Genomic DNA, 21,642 nt, shown 5'->3' on the forward strand with positions numbered 1-21,642 from the left:
GGAACATCTAAAACAGAGAGTGCCTTGATGCTTCTAAGCAGAAGCTAGGGAGAACTTAGAGGTGGGCTTTAACTCCTCTGAACTGCATGTCTCCTGTGTTTTGCAAACCGCATGCTTGAAGTTATTGATTATTTTGCTCAGGGCAGATGATTTGGTATGCTGCATTAAAAAAAAAGCTTTTTTTATTTTCTTCCTAAAATATATCTCTCTATTGAATATTAACGTTTGCTTTTGTTTCAGCTCAATTTGTACTCTAATAATGGCTAATTGTGATGTTCTAAGCACTCGTTTCTCTCGTATGCTTTAATTAATAGAGAAGCATATTGCAGTAGCTTTTTCTAAAAAAACAAAGAGTCTGGGAAGTTTTGCTTTGCAGAGTAAGGTTTTTCTTTTGCTTTTCTTTTTTTTTTTTCTTTAAGTTGCCTCTTGGGAAAGTAAGGTTAATGCCATGTACAATACTAGTTTGCATGTATTCATTTAAATACTAAAAACTGTAGTACTGCTCGATCCATATCTGACTGCTAGGTTTCAATTGACAGCTGAGGATTTGTGACTGGACCATGAATCAAAACGGCAGGCATTTATACCCCAGTACCAGTGAGGATACATTGGGAATTACTTGGCAAAGGTAACATTTTAATTATTTCCAACCCTACACTTACACCTAAAAATTACATGAGCTATAGTGTTTGTTTTTAACTAGTTTGACGGAAAATATATGTTAAAGATTTCGTTGTTTTGGCTTTACCATCCCTCTTTCCCTCTCCTCCTGCTTTCTTTCTTATGTAAATGCATCTTCAGATTAATTTGGGACTGTAGCCTATGCTGATTGATCATTGGAATTTCTAAGTGTTTTCAAATGTTTTCAACAGTTTATAAATCGGGGGAGGGGGTGGGGAGGAGATTTGACACTTAGATCTCAGGACCTGAAAAGTGAAATCATAGTTCCAGGGAAGATTTTTCAGCTGTTTGAGGTTTAATAAAGCATTGTTTTTTTGCATTATAGATTCTTCTCTTTTCAGCTCTTTCCTATCCTGCTTACTTTGAACCATTTTACTATTCATTTATTCCCCTGTCAGAAGGGAAAAGCTAGGACAAAACTTTCCAGTTAGTCAAGTTAACTGTTATCAATCCACTCATTGATTGGGGGGTCAGAAGATCGTTGAAATCAGCAGTTAAAGAAGGAATTTGATTGAAATAAAGTTTTAAACTCTGATCATTGATATGAATCATTGAGAACTGAATTTATTTGGTTGGCTGAGAAAATTATGCTGAAACTTCATCTTCAAAACTAGTTTTGATATTGTCTCATGTATTGGTTTTGGAAAGTAAGTAGTGCTAAGTCTACTTCTTATGTATTATTTTAATAAAGAACGAATTGTATCAAATGGGCAAATTAAATAATTAAAATTCATGGCATAATCATATGTAATAAAAGATATAAATTTATAGAAAAGAGTGAGGTAATCCCATAAGGAGTTCACCAAAAGTAGAGCCAACATCATTTTCCAACCCTGTTATAAGTATAATGCCTGTCTTAAAATTACATACTCCAATATCAGTTGTAATCGTGCTGACCATCTCCATTTTACTTGATAGAGACTATTGAAGAGTAGAGTTTAAAAGAATTCAGTTAACAAAATGTTCACTTTTACTCAGGTGAAAACCACGAAAATTATTTAGAGTCCATTTTAAAAACTTCATGAGTTTTTATTAATACATTTCCTAAAATGAATATGATATGACTTTTCCTCTTTTTAAAGATTGGTATAACATCCACTTTACGATGTATACATTTTTATGTATTTTAACTTTTTTTCTCCAAGAAGCTTATATAATTCCTCCATTTGGGAAAAAAAAATACAATATATGCTCATAAAAAAGAAAATAAGCACAAGGAAAGCATCTTTTAAAAATAGTTTTAGTAAGAATATGAATTAACTCCAATGAAACTGTGGTTCAGTGGTCTTAATTATTTTTAAGTTAACTTAATTGGATTTGATTTTATTAAATAACTTCCTTATAGTCTATGTTCTCTCTGTCAATCAGCAGAATGGACTGTGTCTGTGTATAGGCCTTACCGTATTTATAAGAATTGTAAGTCAGATGAAGTCTACTCATTTTTTTGTTTTTGTTTTGTTTCGTTTTTTAAAGATTTTATATATTTATTTGACAGAAAGATCATAGGTAGGCAGAGAGACAGGCAGAGAGAGAGGAAGAAGCAGGCTCCCTGCCGAGCAGAGAGCCCGATGTGGGGCTCGATCCCAGGACCCTGAGATCATGACCTGAGCTGAAGGCAGGGGCCCAACCCACTGGGCCCTACCCAGGCTCCCCTCTACTTATGTTTTTAAATGTGGCTATAGCTGTGTGAACTTCTTAATCTGTGGATTATTGATTGATATTTACTTCTTTAAAGTGGGTTAGTACCTCTATAAAGAGCATGAAAGCCAACTAAAGATATAAGTTATTGTCATTTGAAATAAAACTACACCCAGTTCCTCGTCATTTTTTGAATCAAAAGTTGATATCCCCGGAAGGGGAAAGGTGAGTGGACAGTGAATCCCCACAGAACTCATCGATCGGGGTGAATGGATATGATGACTAATCCCAGTTCTTAGGAGAGAGCATTGTTCATGGTACAGAATCCCCTCTGGTTGAAAAAATTGGTGTGGTAATCAGCTTCAGGTTAGAAAGAGTTGGAAAGAAATTCACAACTCATTTTAAGATTTTCTTTCTTCCCCTCCCAAAGATTCACTTTTTTGATTAGCTGATAATGATACATAGGATGGATTTAATATTTCAGAAAGCTTTAAAAACGTAGCTTTTGGTTTGTTCCTTTTTTATCATGATTCGGAAGGCACATCATCCATAATGGCGGCCATCACAGTTACGCATTCAACAGGTATTTATTAAATCTGGGGTAGGCTGTCCCAAATGTTGGGTGACTGATGTAGGTGCTCACAGTTCTGAAAACCTAAATATCCTGCAGTTTACAATAAATATGCTCAAACAAGACTGCAATTTGCTTTGCTTTGTTGTATTGTTTTTTGATTTGTTTTGTTTTGTTTTTTTAATGGGCTAAAGTTGAGTCCAGATCTGATAATACAGATAGCCCCTGTCTGTGGCACAACATATATTCATAACGTATTCATGGTCTGTGCTCTGTGCTTTTTTATGAAACTTCGTGTGTGTGTGTGTGTGTTTTTCTAGAAAAGATATTGAAAAAGGAAATCATTAACTTCTGCAATACTCCAATTTTTTTAAAGATTTTATTTATTTATTTGACAGAGAGAGAGAGAGAGAGATCACAAGTAGGCAGAGAGGCAGACAGAGGGGCGGGGGTAGCAGGCTCCCTGCTGAGCAGAGAGCCCGATGTGGGGCTCGATCCCAGGAGACTCTGATATCATGCATGACCTGAGCTGAAGGCAGAGGCTTAACCCACTGAGCCACCCAGATGCCCCAATACTACTACTACTTTTAAGGCAGAAAACAGATTTCTAAAATCATCAGGGAACTGCTACAACTTTAAAATTATCTGATTAAATCAAAAATATCTGAGAAATGTAGAGCCGTTCAACCAGAGAATTAAATAATCTGCCTTTGTCACAATGGAATAAAGAAAGTATCAGGCTATTTTTGTGGTGGCAGTTGCTTTTTGTTCTCAACAAAAGGCAATCCCTGGAGACTTCCTAGTGGAAAAGGGCAAAGCAAAGAAGGTGTTTGGGTTTTGCTGTGTGTTTTGGCTTTGCTTTGTTTTATTTTTGTTTTGATTGTTGTTTGTTGCCATTACTTCTCTTAGCACAATCTCTTGTCCATGGTGGCCTCCCTTTCTGCTTTAAGCCAATTCTTCTGTAGATGTGTTTCCAAGTCACAGGCTGCACCTTGTGCAGGACTGAAAATGGCAGAGCCCAGAAGTCGGGCCACTGTCATCAAGGCCGGAAGATTTCCTCCATCCTCCATCCTCCATCCTCCTCCCGCCCTGCCCCACCCCCACTCCGGCCGAGAAACAATCCCTTAGGATCCCAGGCTGGCGGACTCCATCAGAAAGTTTTCACAGACTTGCTAGGTTGCAACCCTGAAGGTGTTTTGTTGTTTTCACCTTAGAATTTTCTGAGCTGTGTTTGTGTGTGTATGTGTGTGTGTGTTTGCTTGCACCTTGAAAATGTGAATTTTTCTGTCTAACCCTAGGGTTCCTGCAGTTATCCCAGAATGCAGTGCTTTGGGGAAGGGCTCATTTTTTGAGTCAGGAGGGGCTTCACTCTTTGGAGGGTAATAGGTGATGAGTTGCTGATGCCATTCATAAGGGCACTGCTGTGTCTGTGCTTTGTCCTCCAAGGGGGACAAATGACACTGTGGCATATGTGAGTTATGTGGGTACAAACAAGCATAGCAGTGAACTCCCTAACTGGCTTTCTTTTCTTCGAAACTATAGCCTGAACATGGCTTGCACTATCAAGTATGAAAGAGCAATACAATTGAATGAAAAAGCAAGCCTAAGGACAATCCAAGAATAATATAAACATAAGTTATTTTAAAACACTGGAGGGAGTGCTTTATGCAAAAGAGAAACTGGCTTTATGGTTCCGTTCCCTCTTCTCTGCCTTCACCCCTTTCAAGAGAAGCAAAGCCACAAGTGAGTGGCTGTATGTGTCTGATGGCTTATATAAACATAGAAGAAGCCTTCAGATGGCTAAAATAAACATGCGCGTGTTACTGAAGGATGTGTTTACACAAACCATTTGCTCAGCCTCTGAAATAATGAATAAATGAAGATTTCACTGAAATAATTGGAAGGATTTCTGGGTCTCTGCTGATGCCGTAATTGAATGGCACCAAAGAGACTTTTATCAGGTACTTTCTACGTTACACGTGTTAGCAGTTCCTTTCTCTGAGTTGAACACTTCGTTCTGTAGTGAATTTACACGTGTTTTTGTAAGAAATTGTCCTTTATTACTGCAATTCTAGAGAGTCGCTTGATTTCCCAGGAGAAATTTAGCAGCCAGTAAAGATTATTGGGATCTGGTTGGTCAGGAGGAGGAAGGCAGAAAGGAAGGAGTTCCTTTCCCACGTAGAACCCTGTTTCTCTAACACTGGCCTCAACCATTTACCATCTCTGTGGCTTTGTCCCTAAACTGTTCTTTGTAAGATGCATGTCCTCAGTGATAGAAGAATGAAGATTTAAACAAAAACGACCTTCAGTATTGGGTCGCAAACCATGTTTGTATGTCAACACGTGTGTGTGTGTGCGTATGTGATGTATATACACGCATGTGTGCATGCACAGGCATACATGTGCACGTGTGCATATATGTACGCGTGTGTCTTCACAGAGGGCCTGTATAGGATGAGGACAGTATGCGCCCTGCCCCTAGGTAGTCTTAAGAGTTAAGTCTTATTTCAACATTACACTTAGACCATCCCTACAAATTCACTAGGTTAGCATTTCCTGCTTTCAGTTTGTTATCTTGACACATAACTACAGCACAACAGCTGGGTTGTTCCTGGAGTTCCTGGGGGGAGCTTTATTTTCAGAGTGCTGAATTTCCTTTTCAGCTGTCAGCTCTAAAGTGTGCTCAAAACGTTCAACTTTTTACACACCACTCTGGGCCCCTAGCACCACTCTGGGACTATATGATAGAAATGCTGATAAGGTAGATGAATGGAAGCATCTTGGGTTGAAGAGGAGAATCGCAAGAGCCAAAAACACGCACGTCCGTTGTTTGGTCAGTGGGAATATTGACCCGTGTTGTTCTTTGCATCGGAGTCTTCTTTCTAAAAGAAGAGCTCCCTTCTCATGAAAAATTACTTGCACCTGTTATGAAATAAGCAGGGGTACCATTCCTGAAAACAGTCTTGATAGGGTGTTCACAAACACACAGTATCAGCGATCTGGCTGTTGAAAATGCATTGGGATTTGCTGCAGTTTTGCCTAACTTTCTCCATTTGTAAAGCAAGATTTGCACAACACAACATTTCCTTTTTATCTAGGAAACTCTTCAGAACACTTCCTAAGAAATTAATTGTATTCCAGCCAGACTTGCCTGCTGCCATCCCACAGGAAATGGGTCAGCAATCCATTAAGATGCCATTAGATAATCTAATTTGGAACTTAATCTCTAAATTAACCATGCTCCATACTTGAAGCATACTTGAGAGAAAGAAAAAAGTTTACGTTTGAATCGATAGGGGAGCCGAAGCGTGAAGAAGGCTGTTTGTTTTTTCTGTAGCTGTGGTCACGTCTCAAGCCGTCTGGTAACCAGGAGAAACCAGACATGATGTAATTCCAGATTGAACTTGAACTTCAGGGACTTAGGATCGGGGAACAATGGACCATAGGAATCAATAATGTCCATTTTCCACATGATTATGTTTGGAGCTTTAAGTTAACCTTTATGGGAGAAGCAGCAGGATCTGCAGTGTGACCAAAATGAGATGATCCAGAGACAAGATGTTAGAGGAAAGAAAACAACGTTTTCCGTGATATTTTCTGAGCAGCACTGCAGATTCCAGCAGGATTAGAAAAGTTCCCGCTCTGCAGTAAACCGGTGGCCTGTTCAGAGCACTCTTTGTTCGCTTAGGTAGGACAAACTTAATCTTATGTTTCCTGTCAGATGATTTTTGGCTGCACTACGAGAGAGGGAGGAGCGCGATTCAGAGAATTCCCAAACGTAAACCTTGCCGATTAACCCTTTGCAATGAAAGAAGCCCACCTACTTTAAACACCTACTTTATCTGAAGATGTTTCACGTAAAGTGCCGTATTTACATATGTATTACGTCCAGGAGGCGCCCTCACCAGCCAACGCCTCTTTTATTAACTGACCTTTTTGATTTTCCTGTTGGGCAGTGCTGTGAGTAGGTAGGTCGTGAATTTCTAGCCGTATTTACTTAGATAACAAAGCATAGGAATGAGTACATGCACTCACAAACGTGAAGAAAAAAGAAAAGGCATAAAAGCCTGTTTGAGTTCAAGAAATTGAAGAACACGAATTTTGAATACTCGCCAACTGTCGAAAGTTACAATTATTCTCCCCTTTGTTAATTCTCGTTTTACATGAAGGGTTTTTTTTTTTTTTTCTTTTGCACATGTGATTCTTTCTGCACATATATTAGTAGGCATGCTTCAAAAATGTGTTCTGTTTCCTCATCACTTGTGATTTTATGATTCGGAATTCTGATACAAGTAAGTTCTGTTATTTAGAGGTGAAATTGTACAATGAATGCTGATTTGGGCTTTAAAATGAAAATCATTTGGGAAAAAGTCACTTTTTGCTTTGTATAAAACTTATATTTCTTTTTAATTTAGTATGCCTTAGGTGAGTTTCTCTACTGAAAGCCACTATTTGAGAGCACTATTTTTATAGAGAATTTCGTCTGCTGTTGAAGACTCACATATGCTAATAAGGGGAGCAGTAGCACTTGTAACAATAGCACTGAAAGGAACCCAGGGACAGAGAGGAATACAGACTAGAGAAAGGACGGAAACCCATGTGTAGGGTTCTCTGCTATGGCACAGTCTTTGGGAGGAGATCAGATAACCACTGCAAGCCTGATGATGCTGTATTTTTTAATTGGCTGAAACCTCCCACAGCTACATAAGTCGTTACATATGTATGCCTGTGTGTCCTATAATTTATTTACAATTAGCCATCTTGGCAGTAATTCTCTTTCATTTTCAGTTCTAAAACATGAAAAATATCAAACAATGTTTTTTTAAATCTACTTAACCTGGCCTATTTAGGGGAATTTGTATTTTACTTACGTCTAAAGTAAACATTTTAAGGAAATACGTTCTTATTACTTTTAAGTATACAGGTTGCCTTGTTGAAGCGTCTTCTGGGATTTTTAAGAGCTTTTTACTTAGAGCGTACAGGAACTGCAGTGAGCACATTTTATCTTCAGCTGCAGTGGTCCAAACATAAGGACTCTGCTTGCCCCATGCTCTTCACTAAATAACATATTTTGCTGGCAGAAGCCATTATTTTTACTTAGAAACTGCTAAGACGCACGCATGGTAAAGTTAACATCCACGCCAGCATGCTCCAATAACGAAAACACATCTGAAACAATTGAATATAAATTAATGAGGTTAGATGTCCTACCGTTTTGATATGTTATTTCCAAAATCGTGGGTCCCCAAGGAGTAGCAATAAAGAAGGCCATTTACCTACTTAGTTAGGAAACAAATACGTTTCTTTTTCATTACCACGAAGTACTGTTGCTTGGTTCGAGTAATTCCACGAGCCACCTGCAGTTCATGATATTCGGTATTTCCCAAAGAGCCCACAAGAGTACTTTGCAGTTCAGGTAAGAGCTGGCCAGGGAGCTTTCTGGTACAGATTATTACAAATAGTAATAATCATTAGAAATCATCTTGCATGCAAATAGGATCGTCAGATAGCAAAAATGATCCTTAAAATTGGGGGCAATACATCGCAGAAATCCAAAACCCGTGTAGAGCCCTTTGTATACTTCACTTGTAGTGTAGCCCCATCTGCATGGAGCTCCATAAGCAAATGATCAACATACAGCCACATCCCTACGTACATCGACAAAGGCAGATATTGAATGCAGCTGAAAAGGATCTGGAATTGGATAAATGAGATACCATTATTTGTGTTGAGATTTGGACTCAAGAGTTTTACTTCTCTGGGAGTCTCAGTGTGTCCCAATGATGTGGACCTTCCTTCATAGAATCTCGTCTACAATTTAAGGATAATACAAATTCTTGTCCGGTGATTAAAGTGTGGCTCACAAAAGAGGGAGAAGAGGTAAAGTGTAATGGGTAAAAATGTAGATCCTAGAACCACACTGCTGGAGTTCACATCCTGGCTTCTGCAACTTAATAACAACATGACTTGGGCAAGACACATAACTTCCTGGCTCCAGTTCCCTCCTCTGTAAAATCAGAATAAAATTGGCACTTTTCTCATAGATTCACTAGGAGGATGGAAAATTCATAAAACAGTACCTGGCAAACAATCCACACCATATTAGTACTAGAAATGGTTATATTTATTTATTACCATTTTTTGTTCTAATACATTCATTTATTCTTAAATATGTTCTTCTCATATAATAAGATATAATAATTCTAACAACTTTTTTTTTTTTTTAAGTAAGCTTTATGCTCCATGTAGGGCTTGAACTCAATGACTCCAAGATCAAGAGTCCCATACACTACCCACCAAGACAACCAGGTGCTCCCAACATGTAATAATTCTTAAATGTGTAGGTACTTAAATACCACCCATGTATTCCTTCAATTGAGCCAGCATATTTTCCCAAGACACTATAGCATTTGCATTATGTCAAAGTAAGCAGCCAGTCCAAATTCATACACACATGATCCAAGACAGCATGACCCAATTAATACTTAATTAACCTGCCCTTGATTGGCTTTTCCAGGTAGATTTTAGCTATTAGTAGGGGAGATTGTTTATTGTGAATTTTGGGAAAGGTACTAGTACCTGTGTGTTAATTATTGTAGCAAAAATATGAAGCTGTATAGAAGTATGTAGATAAGGAAGTAAAAAACTTTTTTTCTTGGGGATATTTAAAACAGGTGCAAAGGAATGAAAGGTGAATCCTTCTTTTTAGTTAAGGTCTTTATTTTATTTATTTTTCATGCTTTCTGGGCCATTGCTTATTTTTATTGCTGTCTATAAGTAATGTAGCTCCTAGTAGAATTGAGGTATTCCTGAATACCTAAAATTCTTTGTGCTTCATTCCTATACTATTTTTGTTAAGCTTCTTGAAAGAGTACTTACTATCTTTGAGGTAAATATGGTAGGCTTATGATTAAATCAGTATGTGAAATCTGAATGAGCAATATTATTACTCCTCTAGAAAGTGTTAATGTGCTGGATACTTTCACAGTTTATTGAATGCTTGACAAATGAGTGACCCAACCCATTATCAGGTAAATGCCGACCAATAATAGTAAATGAATTTTGCCATTCCTCAAATAGCTCTTTTTTCAAGAAATAGTTGAAGTGTTGTGTTTGAGTTTATTTGGTTCCTTTCTCAACTTATTGTTCCACTTGTATTTATTTGGCATTCCGAGGTTCTTGGGTGGTTACTGAGGTAAAAAACTGAGGGCTCATTCCTTCTGACCTAGAAGACATAGTCTTCCAGAGAGAAAGTACAACCATCAAATGTAGACTTGCCCAGAGCAATTTTCCATCTTTCACTGATTGATACAGAGTCTGTTCACTACTTGTAAGTGCGATGACCAACTACTTTATCTAGTTTATCCAAGGATATGAACTATAGTAAAAATAGTGTGCCATTTTTAAAAGGAAGAAGGGAGTACCTTTTTACCCTGTAAACCTCACCCTAAGGTTATTCTAATACAACTTCAACTAGATTTGTTTTCAGAGGATATATATGGACTTTCCGAGTTGCTTGGTCACCCAGACCAACTACATATTCTGGGAGCAAGTCTCCTGCACCATTATTTAGGTTACAATCCAGCTATGTGGGGCATGGGAAATGTCTCCTGAAAAATATATTGCCTTCAGGAACTTTGTTCAAAAGTTCTTTCTAATCTAGGGTCGATGTCTGACTTCCCAGGGAAGCAGTATAATATAGTGAAATGGCCATGGGAATCAGAATTGGTTCATATCTGAGGTCTAGGCAGGTCACTTGGGGCAAGTTTAAACCTCTCAGTTTTCTCATCTGTGAAATGGGGACAATTTCAAGAGTTCATTGAGAAAATCAAGTCAGATAGCAGATGTGAAACACCCAGAATAGTATCTTGCTCATGGTAGGGACTCAGCATGGTTTTCTTCTGGAAGTTTCTCCCTTTATGCTAATTCTTTCCATCTGAACTATGCAGAACTAGTCTATATTTCTTTCCAATTCAATGGTTGTGTCTTCCCTGTCTCCCTTCAGCTGTTCCTCAAAAGATATGATTTGGTGGGTTTCCTCATCAAAGACATGTCATAGCATTTGTTTCTCTTGAGTGATGCCTAGAAGCAACAGAATACTTCAGAAATAGTCTGGTGAGGATAAAATGGGCCATCACTTCCCATTAATGCATCCTAAGGTCAAAATAATTTCTTTGCTTCTTCCCTTTTTGGGACAGCCGCATCGTACATTTGGTGAGAATATGTAAAAATATTAACCATGGTATCAGACATTTTATTTTTTAAGATTTTGATTTAACTTGTATCTGTTCTGTATATAAGGAAATGTCTCATTATATGCCCAGAGTAGAAGTCATTAGGGTGAATTCTGGTTTGTGTTAAGATATAGTCAAAATCTCTTTTTTGCTTTTATTGTGCCTGGTTTTTAAAATAACTTTATATTCTTTTCCTTTTTTAATGGTATGGCCTATGTATATTTTCTAAAGACGTGGTTTCAACTTTTAGTCATGCTGTCTTCTGTTTGCTGAAAAGAAAAGGTGATTTGGCAATGGAGAATGGAATGAAAGCAAAGTCTGTGCATGCTTTAAGATTTGTTGCTGAAATAGCTTAACCTGACCTTGAATATTTTGAGATCTTTCAGTTATGTTTGCACATCCCTTTTACATAGAGGCACAGATTATTGGATTGGACGAAGGATGATTCTTATTTCATTATGAACTAAGACTATTAAACACATTACATATAAGTAGTTTTGTATGTGGAGATAAATATGAATATGTGTGTTTATTTTACCCATACTGGTGATCAGAAGCATTGATATATAGAGAGGGAGTTAGATATGTAAAAAGCATGTTACCTAAAAAAACTATGCAATTTGAGGCAATTCTCTTTTTGAGATGAAATGACCTAGGTTATTTTGTTTGATTAAACTCTTTTTTACATTGTTATCATAATCTTTGAATTTGTTTTACCAGCTATTTTTCAATGAGACTACCAAAAAGCTCTAAGAAATGTCTGTGTCTTACAGTTCTGAACCTGACCTATAAATTGGCAATGAGAGACTTGTAAAACTCATATATGAGGTCTGCATAGTGTTAATGTTTGAGATTTATTTCCCCCAAAGGTTCATAAATAGTATTGACAAATATATTGCACTCTGCAATTTTGACATGGTCCTGATGTAGGGTGGGAGGTTTGAAAAGTTTAAGTAAACATCTAAATTGAATTTGTTAGATATTCTGCACCAAGAGTCCTGTAGTCACTAGCATCAATTTGTTTTTACTGAGCATTTTCCAAAGAATAATACATGTCTCTTTTTAGAACCACATAAGAAAGCTGTTGCAAAATAAACCCCAAATTCCTGTCTTTTTTGCCATCAGTTAGAGAGACTTCTCCATTTAAGGAGTCACATCTATTTTCAATCATTAAAATATACTTTATTTTCCCAAAGTGTGCAACCTATACATGACTTTCCAGAGTCCATTGGATTTGGGACTTGCTTTTGCAAAGTGATTTGCTTGTAGTTGACACTGTCTTTTACTATCAAGGATCATCAACTTGAGCTAGTCTTTTTATTTTTCCTACATGCTTTCCATTTCAGGTTAAAAATAATGGGTATCTGTTTTTCTAATTTGTTTTATTTGCTAAGAAGTAGTTAGCATTGGCTATAGCCAGACTCTACAGGGATTGACAAGACAGTCATTTTCTTTGTGGGGCTTCCCTTTCAGTCAGTAAGATAAGCACAGCTACAGGTGACTATGCTAGGAAGTAAAAAACACTCTCATGGTAACAAAATACAGTGAAAGGACAGTTGGGGGAAAATAGCTTTCATGATGGATCATGTAACGTTCTCTCCCAGTCAGTCATGCGAAGGGAAGATGTGTGTGGGAAGAGAGAAATATGTGAAAATAATTAAGTCTCTTGGAAAAGGTTTCAGTAGCAACTATTCTAATTCTTGAGAATTATGACTTTCAAACAGATAACGAGGAAATCTCTTTTTAGTTTGAATTATTTCTTGTTCAAACTCTTATTTGATTATTCCTCAATCTTAAGTTTTTGTTAATACCAAACTTCTCTAATTTTAAGCTCAGGATGCCTCTTTTCTTTTTAGAGGGGGACAAATCACATCGTATTTGTGGAAATACGTGATGATGACGATCCCCACTTTTAAAAAATACAGATTTGGATGGGATTGAGACCCCTTAAGTGATTTGTTTGTATATCCAAAAATTTAGTGGAATCCACCCTGTGCTAGTATTACATTAAATGGAGAGCAAAAAGAGAGATGGACTTTGCTATCGTAGAGCTCATAGTCTAATCATAAAATCCCTCCAGCGTGAAATTTTTCTGTTGAATTATCAACTCAGAAATAAGCACTTAGACATGCACTAATAAGACACAATTTGTGTAGAGGTATCACCAGAGTAAAAGAATACACACACACACACACACACACACACAACACACACACACGCCTGGTTCTTCTTTTAATCCAGGCTTTATTTTTTATTCTTCTTCTTTTTTTTCCTTTCCTTTTATTTTCTTTCTTTTCTTTTTTTTTTTTTTTTACAAAATTTTTCTTCAAATTAATATCCCATAAAGGTTTTTTGTACCTTTGGTCTTCACATATGAAAAAATGAGATTATCTAGTTTGATATCTACAATAATAGTGTCCATCTCACCTCATGGTTTCAAAAGTAAAACATATTATGTTAAATTTAAAACATTGAAATGATGTCTCCAAGTCAGGTTGTGATAAAATAGGCTGTGAGATTATCTGTTTGATGTTTTCTTGGTTCGTGATGATTTATGCATCTATTTATTAGCTGACATTCATTCTGAGTGGGGTGCTGAAACAAATAATGATCTGGTTAGGTATCCCCCCCCCCAAATGTATGGTATGTAGGGTTGTTTTGGGATCTGCAGATCTCAGATTATTTTCCTCCAGATGATAACTTGTTTAATGAGAGATTATGCCAGTAGCAATGAGAGAACTGTTCCTCAAGTTTCTTTAAATAGCTCCAGATCCAACATAAGTGAAAGGGGAGTTGGTTGAAGGGGGACAAGAACTTGGCCTTCTTGCTCCCTCCAGGACCCCTCCCAGCAAACCCTCTTCCCCTCCCCCAGCTCTCCAGACACAGAACAGCTCAGATGTGGTAAAGTTCCTAACTTATGGCAGGGACAGGGAGTACCCGAGGCCTCTGGTGCCAGCATTTCAAATGACATATTATGTACTGGCCTTCTTTAAAAATGTTATTTTTTTTTTCTTATTGTGAGGAAAAAGGAAAATCTTTCATGACAACTTACAGTTGTATTCAGTGGATAAGCACGTGAAACACTGAAACCCATCTCATCGCCGAATTGCTTATGAACTGAAAGTAAAGCAAGATCAGAGAATAATGGGCAAACCATTGTGTATTTGCTGCTTTCTTTTTTTCTTTCTTTCTTTCTTTCTTTCTTTCTTTCTTTCTTTCTTTTTTTTCTTCTTCATCGAAGTAGATCAGATATTTTAGGAACACACTCAATCAGAGTTCAACAGTTGTGTATAAGCCTGACTTGAATTTCTCCAGCCTCATCATTAGCCTTCCCCTTCCACGAAAGAAATAGACCATGTGGAGTATGTATCTATAATATTTACAATGTAGCACGCTAAACTCATATGAAACTGTAATATGGAAAAAAGTTATAGTAGTAATTTGATGCCTATGGGATTTATATTTCTAATATCGTTGTAGATGTTAACATTGTGTTTCTTCTTTTTCTCTTCCCTCCCTCCTGCTCCTCTCCTGTCAACAGTCCTGGTACCTGGGCTAGCTTGGTTCCTTTCCAAGTATCAAATAGGACACCCATCCTACCGGCAAATGTCCAAAATTACGGTTTGAACATAATCGGAGAACCTTTCCTTCAAGCAGAAACGAGCAACTGAGGGAAAATGAAATACAACAGTAGTTTAAGAAATTAATAAAAAAAAAAAAAAGGAAAAGTGGAAGACTGGACAAAACAAAACAAACAAAAAGGGAGAAAGGAAAGCAACTGAAGAAAGAAGATATATAGACCAGCAATTGCAGCACTTACAATCACTAATTCCCTTAAGGTTGAAACTGTAATGACATAAAAAAGGGTCGATGATATTTCGCTGATGGTAGATCGCAGCCCCTGCAACGTAGCCTTTGTTACATGAAGTCCGCTGGGAAATAGATGTTCTGTCTCTATGACAATATATTTTAACTGACTTTCTAGATGCCTTAATATTTGCATGATAAGCTAGTTTTATTGGTTTAGTATTCTTGTTGTTTACGCATGGAATCACTATTCCTGGTTATCTCACCAACGAAGGCTAAGAGGCGGCATCAGAGGTGCTGGGTGACGGAGCCATGAGCCAGCCATTTTCTAAGCACTCTGATTTCTAAAAGTTAAAAAAAAATATATATAAAATCTCTGTAGCCTTTAGTTATCAGTACAGATTTATTCAATTTTGGCCCTTAACCCAGCCTTTTCCAGTGTGTAACCCAGTTTGAAACCTTTAAAAAAAAAAAAAAAAGGAAAAAAAAAGAAAAGAAAAGAAAAAAAAAGAAAAAAAGAAAAAAGAAAAAAAAACAGTTTGAACACAAAGGCTCTATGGAAGAAATGCCTCTATGTAGGTAAAGTGTTATCTCTGCATGCAACAGTAAAAATTAATATAATATTTTCCCCACAAAAGAAACACTTAACAGAGGCAAGTGCAATTTATAAATTTATATCTAAAGGGGAATCATGATTATAAGTCCTTCAGCCCTTGGACTCTAAATTGAGGGGATTAAAAAGAATTTAAAATAATTTTGAACGAATTTATTTTCCCCTCAGTTTTTGAGGGCATTAAAAAGGCATTAAATCAAGACAAATCATGTGCTTGAGAAAAAAAAAATTAACGAAAACACAGCACTTATGTTGGTTTAGCTGCAGCCTCCTTGGAGGTAGGATTTATTTATTTAAAATTACTGGTTGCATCAAGAACCCATAGGGTGTACGTACAAAAGGTTCTATAAAATCTGCATTACAGAGACAAAGAGGCAGGCAAATCCATGTCACGAGGGTAAAGCTTACAGTTTACAAACTGGGAACGCCAGGGTGTAGGATGTAAAAACGCACTCTTGAGAAAACAGTTGTAATGAGGGTGCTGAAAACTTGCATGGTGCTTTCAGACATTAGCCTTGTTCAACAAATTTCTTGTATTGACAGATCTGTAGTGTGCATGGGCAGACACATTTTGCCTCTATGTCTCTTAAAATTTTAATTAAAAATACTCTTTCCAGTAATCCTAATTTGCACGAAGATATAATGTCCACATTACGTGCCTTGCCTTGAAATCTAAAAACAAACAAAAAAAAAACAAAAAACAACAAAAAAAACACAAAAAGTGACATCACTACACTTGTTTTGCTGCATTTATTATCATTTTAAATCTTTACCATTTTTATGACAAAATATTTTGTACTCCAGACGAAGAAAAATGTGTGACATCTTGGATTTTTTAGACAGTTATACCTTTATCTCACATTTATAAAGCATATCATGGCTGTGTATAGTTGCCGCTTAAAAATTGTAATCGACCAGCAATATTTTCAGTATTTTGGTGTTTTTTCTATTAACCTTTCATGTTTTTCATCTTCCAATTAATATTTGGGGGGGAGGGGTTTCAAATTTATACGAATTATGCAATACCAAGTTTTGCCTATGTAGGTAGTGCTTTTAGCTGTATTGGTTATTATAGGTAAGTACACAGATTTAAAAAAAAATAATGTATGCTTTTTTTCGTTTGTTTGTTTTAATTGACCAAAGTGGGTACTGCTATTTTTGCAGTGTGATGAGGTCCTTTGTGTACTGAGAGATGGACAGGGGATTTTTTTTTAATATACATATATATATATTCTGGGGGGGGGGGGTGGGAGGATTTTTAACACTTTACAGTGTAGCTGTGAAGAAGCAGTGCCCCCTGAGATGGGCCTGGGCTGCAAAGCGACTGTTCTGTCTACTGTGACAAACTTCAACTTACACAGGTTCCCCCTTCTCAAACTTCCCACCTGGGGTGCAGGCTGAACTCATTTCTGGTATTCGTAACAACAGAAATAGTAAGAACAAGTGAACACAACAAATTCTCCGGGAGGCAGACTTGGCTTAAAACTGTCTTACCTTCTTTTTTTTTTTTTTTTTTTTTTTTGGGGTCTTTTTTTTTGTGGGGGGAGGGGTTTGGTGGTGGTGGTGATGGTGGTAGTTTTTCTGGAAAGTTCCAGATCCACAGTGGAGAGTGAGCCTGTCTCATATTTGGCAGAAATATCGGTGGAAGAAACCACTTAGTGGAAGTTTCACACTTTGGGGGTTTGGGTCTATTTTCTCCTATAAACCCATCATCCCAGCTGGAGGCGTGCTCCCACAGTCTTTCTCCACCACTTCTCTTTCGCCATTTCTTCGTTTCTTTGTTGGTAGTGGATGATTTACCTGTGACTCACTACTTCAAATGGATGGCAGTGCATTTGGGTTTTTGTTTTTTGTTTTTTGTTTTTTTTACTACATCCAGAGGATTGAACAGACGGTTGCTATAGTAAATGTATTTGGACTTTTAGATTAAAATCAAAGTTCAGTTTTTAAGGAACAAAAAAATTAATAAATCTTGTTAACACTTTCATTTTACCTGACCTTTCAAATGGAGAACCAGAGCAGAAGGGAAATGTAGAATATTCAGAAATTAATGTTCCTGTGGATGAATTAAGCCCATTAGATGCTGATGGGATTTTTTAAGGGATGGTGCCTCAAATATATATTTGATTTAGTTTCCCCTGAGAGCTAGTGGGTGAATGGAGGCTGGTTTTATTTTGCTCTTACACCCCTCTCCCAGCCCCCCAGTCCCAATGCGGGAATTCATTACTAGAAGGAAAATCTTTCAGAATTAGTGACACATACAGAGGGCTGTCTTGAGGAGCCCCCTGGCACCCCCCCCCCCCCGGGGCCACGGCCTAATAAAATAAACTGTCCATTGTTCTCACAGCATATGATTTAATAATGAATACTTTAGGACAATGCTTATGGGTCTAGAATTGTATTTGATTAGCCCATTCAGTCTGATAGCCCACATGCTGGATAGCACAGCAGGACCCCAGCCACGCAGGTTGAAAAGTAAGTCCGATCATTTCTGTGATACTTGCCCTGATACAAAACAGCTCATCTCAGCCAAGCTCTTCATGTATCTTTGACCTAGTAGGTGAACACATTGAACCTCACAGGACACGCAGTATTTTTTAAAGGCAGACTCTCTCTCTCTCTCTTTCTTTCTTTTTTCTTTTTTTTTTTTTTGCCAGAGAATGAGCAGTTCTAGCTAAGTCAGTTACACACTGTGGGTATTCATGCCTGCCTCTTGACTACAAAGGCCTAGTTCAAGTGTTGGGGTTTTGTTTTTGTTTTTGTTTTTGTTTTTTTTAATCCATATTTTTTTTCCTCCTTCCCTTTTGTGAGAAAACTATTAAAGATACTACTATCTATGGAAAATCTCAAATCCAATTTTTGGCCTCCTCCTCTCTTCCCCGGGAAGTCTGTCTTCTGACTAAGGGCCCGCTCTTGCAGATCTTGCACGCCCCTCCCTTCCCCAGAACTCAGAGCTTCAGGATGGCGAAGGTCACCCAAGGGCATCAGGACGGGGTGGTCTTCTGCCCCTCCTCGCCCCCTGTGCGTTCCACAGCATTGTTCAGCTGTTTTCCTTGTGTGGCTTCGTGGCTTCGTGGCCCACCACTCACAGTGCCTCTGAAGTTTCCTCTGGAGTGACATGAGCGTTGGAGGCTTGTCTAAGGGAAAATAAGAAAATAAATAAATAAAAGGCAGTGAAGGAGACTGTACATAAAGACATGGCAAAAATCGTAATGATAGCAATATAGTTATGGGGTAATGTTCGGGTGGGCAGCTCCATTTAAAAAAAAAATATGTGAATGAATCTGTGAAGCTGCAAAGTAGCGAGAAGAGCAAGAGATCTTCTTAACGAACCGCCTACCTTGTAGACAGTAATTTGTACACTGTATAGTTTTGTTAAGAATTTTTTTTTAAATTAAAATTCCCATGTTTGTAAAGCTAACTTTTTAACAATTATAATGGAACTGTATGTTGTTTCCATTTTTAAAGTAAACAAGAATATTCCTTGTTTGGAGACTGGACTTGAGTTAAAACTCTCCGGCCTCTTAAGTTATGTATTAAAAAAAAAAAAAATCTGTCCATGTTAGGAGTTATTTCACAGATGCCTGTGCTTGAAAAGCATGGGATACTAATCCTTTAAAAAAGTGTAAATGGAGAAAAGTTATATTTTATGAAGGTTATTTTGTTGTATTTAGTATTGGGAAAGTTGGTTTTCAGAGCATTTCAGAATGTCAGAAGCACCACTGTCTTTTTTTAGTATATACGGCCTTTAGCAAAAGTTTTTGTGATTGTTACGTGATGGTATTTAAGGTTAAGTTTCACAGAGCATTCGGGATAGGCAGAAAACGAAATCAGTGCTATGTCTCACATAATGTGTCCTCAGGGAGCAGAGTATTGGATTTGGGACTGGTAGCTTCATAAGGACTCAACAAAGGAGATTGCACAGGGACATCTTCAGCGGTGGGACATCAGGACATGTGCTGTCCCTAGATTCAAAATCTAGGCACCATGTGAAACAATGAAGGCTGCAGAAAGTTATCCCATATTCAGTGTACAGTATTCATTTTTAATGAAACAACTCTACAATATTGCTGGCAGATAGGCCCTGAGCATGACATTCAATATAGTTTACATGTTCCTGTCAAGGTCTTTGGTTAACATTAACCAGCTGCATGCTTCCTGGACTTAAAAAAAATTGGGTTTCGATAGAAAACTTTTTTTTTTTTTTTTTTAATGTGCAGGCTATTCAAGTTCAATAGTAAAAGCTCGAACTCGAAATTGAATGTTTTACTCCATGCTGAAGGAGCTGAAAGCTGCCTTCATATTTTGCACTTTCTGGTAGTTCCCCTGTTTTTTCGAATTCCTTAAAAATTGTGTGGGTGGGGTGGAGCACTGCAGTTGGGGGAGAGCATGGACCACTGATTTTTGCCCTTTGACCCTGCACAATGACCTTTGCATCAGCCAAACTCATTGCCATGACAACTCTTTGTACTGTGTCCGTGCCACAGATCTGTTGGTTACATTGTTAATAGTAAAGGGGACAAGTTGGAGACGGTCAATTTTTACATTTTTTTTTTTTGTTGCAATTTTTTCTTCAATGGTTGTAAGTAGTTTTTTTTTTTTTAAATAATAAAAGGGTTCACTAGTTAATACTCTTTAGAAATATCTGTGTGTTGCAATTCAAATGTATGTTGAGATTGTGAAAAGTGCTTCAGTGCTACTAGCCTACCTGGATGCTAGACCCAGCCTCTGAGGAGCTCCTCTCAAATGATGACAGTTACCGGTGACACCAGGTGGCCTCCACATGCCAAGGGCAGAGTAAGCTAGTGACACTAAAGCGGTCTTGTATTACTGTAATTTTTGACAGAATGGTTTTGAAAACTGTGCTACAGGGACTGATGTGGCAAATATATCTCTTTATGCAGAAGGAAGTCTTTTTTTTTTTTTTTTAAAGAAGTATGGCTTATTATGCATTCTTCATCGAGGGCATTGAAGTTGCATGGACTGATAAAAGTTGATGCAAAACGAGAAAGAAACAAAACAAAACAAAAAAAAAACCAGCAAAATGTTTACCAAAAAACTCAAACAAATGAGCAGTGCCTGTTCAATTTCACAGTCTCTGTTGAGTTCAGTTGTAAATATGTTTCAAATGACATTTTCTTGGGAAAAAAAAAAAAAATCTCTACAACATTGTAGAATGTGAGGGGTAACTACATCCCAGGCATAGGCTTCTCAAAGCTGCATTAGATTATGTCTTCATCAAGCTGTTAATTTGTGCTTATATCATATAGAACTTTTAGCATCCTGGGAAGAGGTACCCCCACTTCAATGATATTTCTCTGAGAACAACTTTTGTAGGACTGTGTGTTTCTTTAGATACATTTAGTACAACTGTAGGTGACGAGTAGTCAGTTACTGCTTGCTAGCTACACACCAGGGTTGATCCATTTTAAAACTTTTGGCATTCTGTCCTCATGGGCCATAAATACAGAACCTTGTATTTTAATTAAATTTTTTTTAAAAAGGAGGCACATGCACAATCTCTGTGTTGCAAACCTTTAGCGGTAGGATGTATTATATGACAGTTACTTAATTTCTGGCGTTCGGACCTCTGGGATCAGCCCCAGACTGGGCCAGAATGTTAGCGAAGGTTTTTATGATGCCCGGTTGGAGGATAATGTTCTTTGGGTACTTTTTGTGGGTTGCAAATGAACTCAGTTGCCACAAGTTTTAAACTGGTGTAAATCAAGCTTGACTTAATGTGATTGTTACTGTTATATCCAGCCTATACTGCTAGCAGCTGCTCATACTGCAGTTAATTACTGGAAGCGGATATATTTCCTATGCAAAACCTGTTTAAACAATAAAATGAGCTATGCTACAGACTCTGGCCTCATGTTTTATTTTCCTCCTCCTCGACCCCTTCCTGCCACCCTCTCCCTATGTCAGTGCTGGGGGTCGGTAGGATCTTGAAGGATGACTCCGGTCCTCCGATCTGGGAGTCTTGTAGCACTGGTTTTATTCCGTAGCCTCTGGGATAGTGACTCTTTCAGTTCAATACCTGTGACTTGACGCCCGGCACAGGTATAGACGTGTGAACCCTCTGTGCGCCTCCAACT

General features: G+C 37.7%; 1 protein-coding gene across 13 annotated transcripts in view; it reads left to right on the forward strand.

Moving 5' to 3' along the window:
* The window catches only part of NFIB (nuclear factor I B), a 436,690-nt gene extending 415,282 nt beyond the window's left edge, over positions 1-21,408 (forward strand). For 8 of the 13 annotated variants that reach the window (XM_059142332.1, XM_059142331.1, XM_059142333.1 and 5 more), the window contains 2 exons: positions 540-628; positions 14,666-21,408. In XM_059142332.1, the coding sequence (XP_058998315.1) occupies positions 540-628; positions 14,666-14,795 (219 nt within the window). In that variant the 3' untranslated portion in view covers positions 14,796-21,408. The remainder of the gene's footprint in view (positions 1-539; positions 629-14,665) is intronic. The other 5 variants (XM_059142337.1, XM_059142338.1, XM_059142343.1 and 2 more) reach the window with 3 other exon arrangements.
* Positions 21,409-21,642: the final 234 nt, after the last annotated feature.

This window comes from Mustela lutreola, chromosome 12 (genome assembly GCF_030435805.1).
Source record: "Mustela lutreola isolate mMusLut2 chromosome 12, mMusLut2.pri, whole genome shotgun sequence".
NCBI classification, from domain to species: domain Eukaryota; kingdom Metazoa; phylum Chordata; class Mammalia; order Carnivora; family Mustelidae; genus Mustela; species Mustela lutreola.